Source organism: Dipodomys spectabilis, unplaced genomic scaffold (genome assembly GCF_019054845.1).
Source record: "Dipodomys spectabilis isolate Male_0828 unplaced genomic scaffold, ASM1905484v1 ptg000599l, whole genome shotgun sequence".
Classification (NCBI taxonomy): Eukaryota; Metazoa; Chordata; class Mammalia; order Rodentia; family Heteromyidae; genus Dipodomys; species Dipodomys spectabilis.
This window is the reverse complement of record NW_024871276.1, coordinates 164,727-178,934: the sequence shown is the minus strand read 5'-3', so window position 1 is coordinate 178,934 and position 14,208 is coordinate 164,727. Positions and strand designations below refer to the sequence as shown.

The window sequence follows — 14,208 nt, the reverse complement described above, 5'->3', positions numbered from 1 at the left end:
GAGGCTCACTGGTCCCTACCCAGCCTTCCCAGAAGTCCCTGCAAGGTTCCTATCTGCCCACGGGAATTTCTGGAAAAAGGCTGTAGTTCCTGGAAGACCACCCAATGCCGCCCACCGACCCAGTTGAGCCCCTATCTGTATTTCAAATGGACCAATAAACCTTTTGCCTGTGGGCTTACCTAACCAAGCCCCTGGCTCTAATTCAAACTGAGCAATAGATCTTGGGGGTGGACTCCAACTCAGATGAGGGAATAAAGGGAAATAGCCCACCGCCCCAGAAGCCTAAATTGACAACAATGATGTTTTTGGCCTGAGAGTTGCTCTTCTGAGTGGCCTTTGGCTTTTGCTTTGCAATGAACTTTCTCTTGTTTGAGTTTCTGCGGTTCCTGACTTGACTTCTAGACTGCTCCAGAGAATAATCGCTGAAGCATGGGGAGGGGGGGCGGTAAAAGGTAGGGAGGGGGGAAGGTGGGACTATGTGGCTACCTTCAGGCTATCTGGAAAGGGGAGCAGCAGATGGTGACTTACTTCACTTTTCAGTAAATATTTCTTGGGGACTTAGGGGAAGGAACATTAGAATACAGGCATAAGAATAATTTTTAAATGAGGTAGAGTGCCTGAATAAACCGTAAAAGACCCTTGGAGGGCATCTATTTCATTTCCACTATTACGGTTATAAGGAAAACAATGACAAGGTGGCTGGGTGCTGGTGGCTCACACCTATAATCCTAGCTACTCAGGAGACTGAGATCTGAGGATCGCAGTTCAAAACCAGCCTAGGCAGGAAAATCTGTGAGACTATCTCCAATGAACCACCAGAAAACCGAAGTGGTGCTATGGGTCAAAGTGGTAGAGTACTAGCCTTGAGCGAAAGAGCTCAGGGACAGTGCCCAGGCCCTGAGTTCAAGATTAAGACCCATGACCATGACCAAGAAGGAGGATGGATGAGGGGACCCTTATCCCTGGGGTAGGGGGAGCTTACAATGCCTCTGTGGGAGACAGCCTGGCTCCCACCAAGACATTGTAAGCTCCCCCTCCACTCCCAGAAGCACAACCAAGAGAATCAAGGTAGGAACCAGACCAATATCGGTACAGGAATGTCAGAACAGCCCTACTCAAAAGAACCCAAAGGTTCCAATGAACCCAGGCGTTCATGAACTGCACCTGGAGGAGGTATGTGCCCCACAGGATCAGCCATAAACACAAATTCCTCATTTGTGCTCTGATGGAGAAAATCTTAAAGACATTAGGCTATGTGGGAACAAAGGTCACAATGGCATTCTGGGAGAGGTGAGCGGATGTGACAGTGAGGATCTGGGACAGACACAAGGGTGCAGAGACAAAAGTCCCACAGGGGACTAGTTCACAGAATATTGTCAGTATGTGCTCATCTCCCTGAAATACTCTATGCTAATTTCATGGCAAAATAATAATAATAACTGCATACAGTCTTCCCTGTTGCTAAGCAACCAGCCCAAACATGTTTACTGTGTAAAATTTCTCTGGAGGGCCCTGGCCTGGAGCAGAACGTGACAGACCCACAAGGAGACAAAGAAACAATCCTAAGTCTCCTGAGGAGTTTTCTGAGGCTGGCAGGTAAAGAGGTAGATTCCCAGGAACTGCCATTCACATCTGGAGAAATACAGTGGTTCTGAGGTGTGATAGGTTAGGGAAAATGAGGCATGGCAAACAGCTGGCAGAAATTAAAAAACTGAAGCTATTCGTTGTAATAGTAATCTGGGGAATAAATCATTTAAAGAGCTGAGACCTGGGATGGGGGTACAGCTCAGCGGTAGAGTCTATGCTTAGCATATAAAGTCCTGGGTTCAACCTCCAGTGAACAGTCAATATCACCAGGGAGGGAGGAAAGGAGGGAGGGTAAGAAGAAGGGAAGGAGGGAAGAAGAAAGTCTGTCTGAGCTGAGTGTGGTAGTACATGCCTGTAATCATAGCACTTGGAAGCCAGAGGCAGGAGTTTAAGAACATCGTTGGTACTCAGGTTGGCTGAGATCTGAGGATCACAGTTCAAAGCCAACCTAGGCAAGAAAGTCCATGAGACTCTTCTCTCCAATGAACCACCAGAAAACTGGAAGTGGAGCTGTGGCTTAAAGCAGTAGAGCACTAGCCTTGGGCAAAAGAGTTCAGGGACAGAGCCTAGGCCCTGAGTTCAAGCCCTACAACAGACAAAAATAAAAATAAAAAAAAGACATCCTAAGTTCTTAGGTCCAAAACAAACCAACCTCCCTAAGGAGAAAAAAGAAAAGAGCAGAAGCTCCACAGAGGTGAAACTTCACAGCATCCCAGAGTTCAATCAGTTCCCAGAGTGGGGCTGGTATTTCTTGTTGCCTCCTAGGGCCAAGGATGGGCAGGAGGCCCTCAGGAGAGCAAGACACATGAGGAGGACTGTGCTTCAGGCTGCAGTGGGAAGCCCTGGTGCACACTTCATGGCAGTTGCTTGCTTTGTTGTCTGTCTTCCCATTTCCCAGGAAGAGCAGATGTCTGCTCCTCATAGCACTACGCGTGGAACCTTTAATGAGCAAACAAATTAATGTGAGATGCAGTGCCTGTGCTCTGCACTCCTGTGATCTGCCCAGCCAGTCTCCCTTATGGGTAAAATAAAGACCAGTGATCCAGGGTGCTGCTCTGGAGAGCAGGAAGAGGTCAGGTGCAATGTTCCCAGAGTCCTATGCATGGTACCCAGGTCCCTGACCCGAGGGGAAGCGTTTTATGACACAGCAGGTGGCCACCGGAGAAAGAGCGACAGCCCTGAAGGTAGGTCACAATCGAGCAAGAGAAGGTGGGCACCTTATGCCTCTGGAATAATCTAAAAGGTGTAATAAAAATACTGGCCTAATACTCAATTTGTGTTCACAAACATTAAGTCACAATCGATTCATCTCTTAATAAGAACCTCCCTGCTTATAACCCCAAACAAGAAAAGTACACAAATCACAAAGAGCTGGATGAATTTTTACAAAGAGAACACACAAGTATGACCAGCATCCACATTAAAAGATAGAACAGGGGTTCTCAAGATGGCGACGGGGCAGTAGGGAAACGCCACAGCTCTCTCCAACCAAAAAGAGAGTTCGAGTTCCAACCTTTAATCTCCCCAAGAGACCGACAACAACAAAAAGACGAACACTCAGAGAAAAACCAGAGGTGGAAAATAACAAAAAAAGAAAGAGAGGAAAAGAAGAATTTCAGAACAGAGAAGAGCGAAGACCCCTCCCCCAACCTTTACTGGCCGCGCAGCAGTGCGCCAAGCCGCCGGCCAGCCGGCCCGGCGGGGGCTGCCGGAGCCACAGAGACACAGGGGGCTGCTTGCAGATCACCAGGTACCGGATTGCAGAACAGCGGATCGCCAGGAACAGAGAAACCTACCAGCCGGGAGTCTCCAGGAGGATCCCACCCCACCCATCACTCTCCACCGGAGCGGAGAGGCTCCATCCCGCCAAAGCCGCCCGGCACCAGCAGCGCCACAAAGGGACCTGTCGCAATCGCAACGACCCGGCGGGGGGCCGCCCAACCCAGCCCGCAACCACCCCAACTGAACTCGGACTGCAACAACAACTGACGGACTGCAACAACAACTGACGACCTACAGGGTGAGTACCCATCAGGGGACAGGGAATCCATCAAGGGAGACCAGAGCTGGAGGGAATCCCCAGACCCTGACCTAGACTCCCTACCCCAACACCCGGACCACAGGACCCACTAAAACTGGGAACTGTTCGAGAGCCCCACCAGCCGGTGGAGCACACTCTGCTGGCCAGGCCAGAGCAAGAGCGCCCCGGGAAGGGAGCTTAAATGCTCAAGCCAGGAACAGTGCCCCTGGGTCAAGACTACCAACAGTAGAAGAAATTTGAACTGTGTCCTCCAGGCTGCATAACCAAGGTGGTATACACATTAGCACAGGCCTAACGAGCGCGCTCCAGGCTGGGGCCGGAACCAGGCCAGGGGACCGGCGCCTGAACAAAGCAAAAAGGGTCAGAAGTGGGGCTGTGGCTCAAATGGTAGGGTGCCAGCCCTGAGCTGAAGAGCTGAGGGACAGCACCCAAACCTAGAGTTCAAGCCCACAACCAGCCCAAAACAAACAAAAACACATCAGGAGCCCATAGCAGACTCCAGTATTTGGGAGAGTGCATCCAGAGCATCTGATCTTCCCAAGAGCACCCGCAGGAGCAAACACAAGCAGTCTAGGCTGCTCAACCCTTCCAAAGGCGGGAATTGCTACAGCAGAGAGCTGAGAATCCTAAGTGAATAGCAGCTGGAAATAGGCTCCCAACAGAATCCAGATCAGACACAGACTCTCTCTACCAATAGAGAATCAGCAACCAAGCAAAGACAGACACACCAAAACAAGATTGAAGAGCAGTCTCCTGAACCCCCATGCGAAAATCACAGAGAAAAATCACAAGGTTTACCACTACCCAGGACAGCAAGCTCACCTCAAAAGCCAGCAGCCACGCAGGGGAGAGCCCCAGTGGGAGCAAAGCAGGAATGGAAGACAAAAACTACATCCAAGGGTTGCTGGAGGCAATGACTCAAGAAATAAAGCGAGAAATGGATCAGAAATTGAAAGAGCACAAGGATGAACTATCAAAAGATATACAGGATATCAAACAAAAATTGGATGCAAAAATAGAAGCTGCACAAACCTCAGTAAGAAGTGAGATAAACGCCAAATTAGAGGTAATGCATACTGATATCACCTCATTGAGAGGTGAGATCAGTACTCTGAGAACCAACATTGAATCCATAAAGGGATCCATTTCCATCATGCAAACCACAATAGAAGCCACGGTCAACAGAGTGAATGAAATGGAAGGTAGAGTGTCAGATACAGAAGACAGAATACACCAACTGGACCAAAAAGTGACAGATATGGAAAAATCACTCAAATTAAACCAAAGGGAAATTCAAGAGCAAGCAGATAATGCTAAAAAATTTAACCTTCGCATAATCGGAGTGGACGAAGGTGAGGAATTCCAGAGCAAGGGAATGCAACACCTATTTAACAAGATAGTCAATGAAAATTTTCCCCACCTCAAAAACGACCATCTTAACTACATCACAAAAGCTTATCGAACACCCAACAAGCAAGATCCCAGGAGAAACACTTCTAGGCACATAATAGTAACAATGATGGATCTGAATAATAAGGAAACAATCCTGCATGCAGCAAAAATGAAGAAGGAGCTATACTACAACGGGAAAAAAATTAGAATCACTGCAGATCTCTCCACACAAACAATGAATGCAAGAAAAGCCTGGGAAAGCACCATACGAGCCCTGAGAGCCAATAACTGCCAACCCAGACTGATATACCCGGCAAAGCTAGCATTCACATTCGATGGAGAACTGAAAACTTTTAATAGCAAAGAAAAACTAAATGAATACATAAACATTAAGCCAGCATTACAAAGAATTCTAAGAGGGGGGACACAACCTGAAGAAAGCAACCAGGAACTGGGACCTGCCCCAAACAGGCATTACTCAAAGTCTAACTGAGCAAGCACAGGAGGAAAGGAAAGAAGAAAAACTTAGGAAAACGGAATGGCAGGGACAACAATGCATCTCTCTATACTTTCTCTTAATATAAATGGGCTGAATTCGCCAATTAAAAGAAAACGAACTGAGGACTGGATCAGAAAACAAGACCCATCCATCTGTTGCCTTCAGGAGACCCACCTCTCAGCCAAACATACAAACAAACTCAGAGTGAAGGGGTGGAAAAGGATCTACCAATCAAATTCCCCCAATAAGAAAGCAGGTGTAGCTATCCTGATATCTGACAAAATAAACTTTTCATTAAAATCAGTACAGAAAGACAAGGACGGACATTACATATTAATAAAGGGAACAATCCAAGAGGAGGATATAACCATCATCAACTTATATGCCCCAAATATCGGTGCACCCAGATATGTTAAACAAATGCTCTCAAACTTACAGAATAAAATAGATCCCAATACGATAATACTAGGAGACTTTAACACGCCACTCTCACCAAAGGACAGGTCTACCAACCAGAGGATTGGCAAAGAAGCTACCGAATTAAGTGAGGCCATACTTCAAGCGGAATTAACTGACATCTACCGAGTATTTCACCCTAAAACAACACAGTACACATTCTTCTCAGCAGCGCATGGAACTTTCTCCAAAATAGACCATATCATAGTTCATTCAAGGAACTTAAGCAAATACAAAGGGATCGACATAATCCCCTGTATCCTATCAGACCACAGTGGAATCAAGCTAGCTCTCAATAACAAAGCATACCGCAGAAATTTCTCTAATACATGGAAATTGAACAGCACACTCCTTAACAAGGCCTGGGTAACAGAAGAGATCAGAGAAGAAATAAAGCATTTCCTAGAACTCAATGAAAATGAAAACACCTCACAAAGAAACTTGTGGGACACAGCAAAAGCAGTCCTGAGGGGCAAATTTATTGCCCTCAGTGCCCACATCAAGAGAATGGAGACAGACCAAGTAAATAATCTCATGTTGCAACTAAAACAGCTAGAAAAACAAGAAAAAATGGGACCTAAAGCTACTAGACGAAGCCAGATAACCAAATTGAGAGCAGAGATTAACCAATTAGAAAATCAGAAAACCATAACCAAAATAAACCAAACAAAAAGCTGGTTCTTTGAAAAAATAAACAAAATTGATGGCCCGTTGGCAAGATTAATTAAAAAAAGAAGAGAGGAAACCCATATTAATAGGATTAGGGATGCCACGGGAAACATCACAACACGTACCCAAGATATCCAAACAATTCTAACAGACTACTTTCAAAAGCTATACTCTCTAAAGGAAGAAAATCTGGCGGAAATGGATGCATTTTTAGAGAAATACAAGTTACCCAAACTGAGCAAAGAAGAAGTTAACCAATTAAATAAGCCAATATCCTATAATGAGATACAGGAAGCTATCAAAAGTCTTCCAACAAAAAAAAGCCCAGGACCAGATGGATTCACAGCAGAATTCTATAAGACCTTTAAAGAAGAACTAATACCCATACTCCTCAAGCTCTTCAGAGAAACAGAGAAGGAGGGAGCTATCCCAAACTCATTCTACGAAGCCAATATCACACTCATCCCCAAACCAGGCAAAGACCCAACCAAAAAGGAGAATTACAGGCCAATCTCCTTGATGAACACAGATGCAAAGATCCTTAACAAGATTCTAGCTAACAGAATCCAGAAACACATAAAAAAAATAATACACTATGATCAGGTAGGCTTCATCCCAGAGACACAGGGATGGTTTAACATACGTAAGTCAATAAATGTAATCCAGCATATCAACAGAGCCAAGGTCAAGAATCACATGATTATCGCCACAGATGCAGAAAAGGCCTTTGATAAAATTCAACATTCATTCATGCTAAAAGCTCTGGAGAAAATAGGAATAGAAGGAACATTTCTAAAAACAATAAAAGCCATTTATGACAGACCAATAGCCAATATTATACTTAATGGGGAAAAGCTACAACCAATCCTCCTAGAAACAGGAACAAGGCAAGGATGTCCACTGTCTCCACTCCTCTTCAACATAGTCCTAGAACCCTTAGCCAGGGCAATAAGGCAAGAAAAAGACATTAAAGGGATCCGCATAGGGAAAGAAGAAGTGAAACTATCCCTTTTTGCAGACGACATGATACTATACCTCCACGATCCCAAAAACTCCATCCCCAAACTTTTAGAAATCATAAGTCACTTCGGCAAAATAGCAGGATACAAAATAAACCCACAAAAATCAGTTGCCTTCCTATACACTGATAACGCACAGGAAGAGAGGGAAATAAAGGGAGCAACCCCATTCACAATAACCTCCCAAAAAATAAAATATTTAGGAATTAACCTAACCAAAGATGTAAAAGAACTATTTAATGAGAACTATAAAAAGTTAAAGAAAGAAATTGCAGAAGACACTAGGAAATGGAAAGACCTCCCATGCTCCTGGATAGGCCGACTTAATATAGTAAAGATGGTGATACTTCCAAAATTAATATACAAATTCAATGCAATTCCTATTAAAATCCCAATGACGTACATCACTGAAATACAGAAAACAGTCCAAAAATTTATATGGAACAACAAAAGACCTAGAATAGCCAAAACAATTCTAGGGGATAAAGACAATATGGGAGGGCTATCCATGCCGAACTTCAAACTCTACTACAGAGCTATAATCACAAAGACAGCATGGTACTGGCACAAAAACAGACCCGAAGACCAATGGAACAGAATAGAAGATCCAGATATAAATCCACAGGCCTACAGCCAGCTGATATTCGACAAAGGAGCCAAAGACATACAATGGAAGAAACACAGCCTCTTCAACCGCTGGTGCTGGGAAAACTGGGCAGCCACATGCAGAAAACTAAAAGTGGACCCCAGCCTATCACCATGCACCAACATCAACTCAAAATGGATTAAAGACCTTAACATTAAACCTGAATCTCTGAAACTACTGCAGGACAGAGTAGGAGAGACACTTGAACTAATAGGCACAGGAAGGAACTTCCTGAACAGAGTCCCAGGGTCACAACAAGTTGGAGAGAGACTCGACAAATGGGACTACCTTAAAATAAAAAGCTTCTGCACAGCTAAATCTATCGCAACTAAGCTAGAAAGACAACCAACTAATTGGGAAAAAATATTTACCAGCAATATATCAGACAAGGGGTTAACATCCTGTATATACAGGGAACTCAAGAAACTAATCCCTCCCAAACCTAACAAACCAATTACTAAATGGGCAAGGGAACTAAAGAGGGACTTCTCAAATGAAGAAATAAAAATGGCAAAGAAACACATGAGGAAATGTTCATCATCCCTGGTGGTGAAGGAAATGCAAATAAAGACAACCCTGAGATACCACCTTACCCCAGTCAGAATGTCCCACATCCACAAATCAGCCAACGACAAATGCTGGAGGGGATGTGGAGAAAGAGGAACCCTATTACACTGCTGGTGGGAATGTACACTTATACAACCACTTTGGAAAGCAGTCTGGAGGGTCCTTAGAAAGCTAAAGATTGACCTCCCTTACGACCCAGTCATACCACTTCTAGGCATCTACCCTGAACAACAGGAACCAATATACAAGGACACGTGCACCTCCATGTTTATTGCAGCACTGTTCGCAATAGCTAGGATATGGAAACAACCTAGGTGCCCCACCACAGATGAATGGATCCAAAAATTGTGGTATCTATACACAATGGAATATTATGCAGCCATTAGAAATGACAAAATAATGGCATTTGCAGGGAAATGGATGGAGCTAGAAGGAATCATGTTGAGCGAGGTAAGCCAAGAACGAAGAGACAAACGGTACATGGTCTCCCTCATAAGTGGATGCTAAATCCAAAAGGTTAGTGATACGACAAAACTAACAGGACTTAAGAAACAAAGAACTCCCGCTCATCTGGTTGAACCACTACTAAATATCCTCATGCTGCTGATCACAAATATGGTATATAACATGTGAACACTGTTATATATTACAGACTGTGGTAGACAATTTGCTCCAGGGAAGTTAGAATGAACTTGTGACTTTGAAATTATGTAATCATTTAATCACAATCAAAAAAAAAAAAAAAAAAAAAAAGAACCTCGGGGAAGGGAGGGAGGGAGGGGATGGTAGGGGGAAAACAATGAGGGGGTAACAATGTTCAAGAGGAAGTGTACTCATAACCTCACTCATGTAACTGTGACCCTCTGTATAGTAGCTTTACAATAAAAAAAAAAAAAAAAAAAAAAAAAAAAAAGATAGAACAGGAACCAAAGCCCAGACAGATCCCCCTTCCTAAGCCCTGAAACCCCCTCCTTCTCCCCAGGCTGTCCCCAGCTGTCTTCCCGATGGTCAACATCCCCCATACACATGAGTGTCTATTCAGAATGCACTCCCCCAGCCTCACCACACACTATGAGGGCTACAGAGAATGTGAAGGACACACTCCTGACCTTGAGGAGAAAGATGCTACTCCATATGTATTGTTGGAAACAGATTTAACATTTATACGATTTCACAAAGACTTGGAATCAGGGCTGGGCACCGTGGCTCACCTCTGTGAAAAATAACTAAAGCCAAAAGGTCTGGAGACGAAGCTCACAGGGTCAAGTCCAAGACCCTGAGTTCAAATCTCAATACCACACACACAAAAAACTAACTTGGAACCAACCTACTAGGTTCTGTGTCCTAACACTATTGAAAGGATAAAGTTTCCCATTTGGTAAAACAAGGTTGGTTTTAACTGTGGGATGTGGACAGAAGAAGGTATGATGACCAGAGGACCAAGCAACTTCAGGAAAGCCTTTGATGACTCCTTAGTTATGAGGGGGCAGCACCCAGGTCCTCTGGGGGTTTCTTGCAAATTTACAATGATCCAGTTAAGGTTCACACACAACCAGGTAAATACCAGGGAGGGAGGAAAAGAACAAGGTCCCAAGGCAAAAGCATTTTGAGAACAAGTCCAACTCTTGGCTAGGTGGTGGGCTTCAGGGTCCTGTGCTGTGGGCAGGGAAGGTCTCCATCCTTTTGATGGCTTTTCAAGGGGGGAGAGAGGTTCGCTCTGAGGGAAGCAGGGGCACCCACAGCCAGGCTCTCCTGCATGCCCCATCTCACCTCAGGAATGGCTGAGAAGCCTGTTCAGACAAGAGCAGCAGAAGGAGGAAATTCAAGGAAGGAAGCCAGGATCCAGCTGCCCCTTGCAATTCACTAGATCTGCCTCCTTCCCGTGTCACTGGGTCACTGGTGGGTAATGGCAGCTACACTTGTTGAAATGGGATGATGGCAGGGGTGTCTAGCAATCCAAAATCTGGCCAGAGCTGGAGAGGACCCAGATGTAAACAGAGTGAATTCCTTTCCTCCTTCAAAGGCTGCATGTGGGTGGGGCAGGCACTGTCCAAGCAGACATCATGAAGGTGCAGAAGCAGGTAGTTAAGACAAGCAGCTTTACAATTATATATATATATATGAACACTAAGATTTTTTTCCTACTCCAAACCATGACCCTCTTAAACTCTGAATCCTGGGAAAACAGACAAGTTCTTTCCAGAGCTTCTGTGAACTTGAACTTCATCTCTGCATTTGGGGCAGAGATCAGATTCCCAGGCCTGGGCCTCCAAAAATCCATGGAACTTTCCCAGCAACACAGCTAGTGAGATGTGGGCACACAAGCAGGCAGTAGTTGTGTACCCCCATGAACACCCAATTCTCAATGGAACAAAGAAGCCCCAGAAACCTCTGAGGAACCAAAGCCATCCAAGCCCCACCTTGCTGCCTTCTCTTCCTGGGGCACACACATCTTCAAAGAGCCCTTCCCTGATCCTCCTGCCCCCATATACCACCTGTGCTGCCACCCAGCCTCCACATCCTTTGCCTCTGAGTCAGCGTGTTGACTTTTCTCTGTTTACTTTATCTGGGTCAGGAGCTGAGCCAATCTGAGCACAGTGACCACCAAGCCATTGTGAGATCTCCAGTCACCACATTTACACCTATACATCTAGCCTAGGTGGCCTGATTTCTTGTCCCCAAGGGAGCAGGGGAGGAAATACAGACAGGAAGGTATTTTGTATCAACGCATCTTCATGGTATTCTAACTTAGCATGGGTTGTGAAGAGCTAACCCACAAACCATCTCATCCTGGGCAGCTGGAGGGTGGCAGGCCCCTCTTTGTCAATCTTTTCTCTGGACATCTATTAGCTCACAGGTGTTAAACAGGTAGTGGGAGACATTATGTAAGAAAGCAGATAGGAAGGGTCATGCCTAGTTGTAACAAGTTCTATCAAGGTTTGGAAGGAATGATGAGGGAGAAGGTTATGGGGGTGGGAATGGGGAGATGTTTGTTTTTAATATGTGGACAGGTAAAAACCCTCTCCTGAGAAACTCCTTTACAAGGGACCTGAAGAGACCGAAGGAAGCCATCTGTGAGAATATGCAATAGGACAGGAGAGAGAGAGAGACAGAAACAGCTTGGTGTCTTGGAAGAATGGTCATAAATCCAGCAGGACTGAGGCTGCAGAAGAGGTCACCCAGGTGAGCTTGGCAGCTAGCTGGATGCTTTAGGTGAGGGAATGGAGAAGAATCATTACTAGCAAGGATTCAAAAAACTCAGACCTGCCGTGTGTGGCCTTGGCCGAGTCCCTGGCCGTCTCTGAACTTCTCTTTCCTAAGCTTTGTGTTGGATCATCCTGTAGCTTCTTCTCTGGGTTGTTAGAACAGAGCCTGGCAGGGTGGCAGGGAAGAGCCACATTCTGGTGGCCCCAACATTGGGTTGGGGGTGCTGGCTGTCAATAAGAGGAAGAGTTGGAAGGGATCCGGGAGGCCATGCATACCGTCTGCTTCCCAGTGGATCTCTGGGAAGTGGGTGGGAACAGCGCCTAGAGAGCCACCACTGAACAGAAGCAGGAGCCATCTGTCCCTCAGGTGTCCAGGGCAGGAGAGAAGGCTAAGAGGCACACAAGGCAGCCGACCATGATTTCTAGACAGGAGCACATGACCCCCATAGGGCCCCCAGGCGGATCCCTAATGTCTACTGGCTCCTTTCTACCAGCGTTCCTGTCACATCCCCTGATTCTAAGTGTCATGTCCTGCCTGCTGTCCCTGTCCAGTGAGGGACACAGGTCCACACACTGGAAGCTACTGAATCATCAGCCGAGGGAGCAGTGCTGCTCCCAGGACCCTAAGATCTATGGGGACTTGAGAGGGCAGGGGTGGGAGGTGGGAGGGGGGATGGGGGGGTCACCTAAGCCCTCCACCCACCTTTCTCAAATCACTCCAGCAAGACCCTTGGATTTCTCCAGGGCTACTGCTGTACCACATTGAGAAGCATCCTAAAGATCACAGCTTGGGGGTGGGGGTCTTCCAAACCTCCCATCCCACATCCCAGCCCAGGCCCGGCCCCCAAGGGGTTCTGGGGAGGCGCAGATGGAAGGGATTAAAGCCTTCCAGTCCCTGCGGATGTCCTCAAATTATGTCCTCAGACATGATGGGGGGTGGGGGTGGGGGTTGTGGCAGCCCCTCGGGCTGACTGGAACTGCTTCTCCAGACCCCAGGCTCTCTCTGTGGCCTCTGTGTGTGTGTGTGTGTGTGTGTGTGTGTGTGTGTGTGTGTTTTCCTCTCAGTTATATGTGTTTATGCACCAGCTCCATTAGCCCCCTCCCCTCTCCATCGTCCTTGCGCTGATTGGCGTCAGGGAACAAGCTTCTCGCTGGCCCTGCGTTCCTCCTCGTCTGGCCCCCACCTCAGGGCCCTCCCGGCCCCCTCCCACATCCCTTTCCATTGCACTTTAGGATCACAGCCTTCCCCCAACCTCTCCCCCCCCCCCGCGCCCCCTCCTCCCCTCCGCTCCCCCTCCTCCTCTCCCTCCCCTCGCCCTTCCTGCTCCTCCCGCCCCGCGCACCCCCCAGCACCCCCATTCCTACCCCAAGCCCCTCCCCTCCCCAGCCCACCATCTCTGATTCTCCTCCAGGACCCTCGCCCACCCCTCCAGGCCTTCCGGACCCCCTGGATCGAGGCCGCCGTGCCCCGCGCTCCCCCACCCCCGTGTCCCCCGCCGCGGCCCCGGCGACCCCACCTGGCCGGCACGGGGCGGCTGCGCGGCGCTCACCTGTTGGGCGGCCCCGAGCACGCCGGGCCTGGGCTTCTCGGGGTCGGGCTCCCGGTCCCGCGGCTGCAGCCCCTTCTTGGGGTGCATGTGCCGGCACAGGCAGGTGACCCCGCACAGCGCGAGGATGCTGGTGGCGGTGCCCAGCGTGGCGCCCAGCGCGATCACGGGCACCGACAGCACCATGGTGCCCGCTCCCCGCGCCCGCGGTGCGCGCCCCGCTCCCCGCGCCCGCGCGGCCCCGGCCCGCCGCCCGCCAACCTCGGCTCCGGTCCCCGCGAGCCAGCGGCGTCCGCCGGCAGAGGGGCGGGGCGGGGAGGAGGAGGGAGGGGGCGGACGTCAGAGGAGGGGGCCGACCCTGGGCACGTCAGCCGGCCACCCCCCCCCCGCCAACACGTGACCCGGCCCCCACCCGCGCGCGGGGCCGGGCCTGGCCGCGCAGGGGCCTGGCTGCCTGGGCCTTTCTTCATGCTGCACCTGCTCGCGGGGATGGAGGGGCCGGGAAGCCCTGTGAGGTCGCCCAGGACTCAGGGCTCAGACCTGGATCTGGGGCTCCCTCTGGGTAGCCGGGCACTTTAT

The 14,208-nt window shown here is 48.2% G+C and overlaps 1 protein-coding gene across 1 annotated transcript in view; it reads right to left on the bottom strand.

Annotated features, from left to right (window-relative positions):
• Syt13 (synaptotagmin 13) overlaps positions 1–13,819 on the bottom strand; it is a 39,276-nt gene extending 25,457 nt beyond the window's left edge. Inside the window, exon 1 of the mRNA XM_042671114.1 lies at positions 13,633–13,819. Within this exon, the coding sequence (XP_042527048.1) occupies positions 13,633–13,815 (183 nt within the window). The 5' untranslated portion in view covers positions 13,816–13,819. The remainder of the gene's footprint in view (positions 1–13,632) is intronic.
• Between the last annotated feature and the right edge of the window lie 389 nt (positions 13,820–14,208).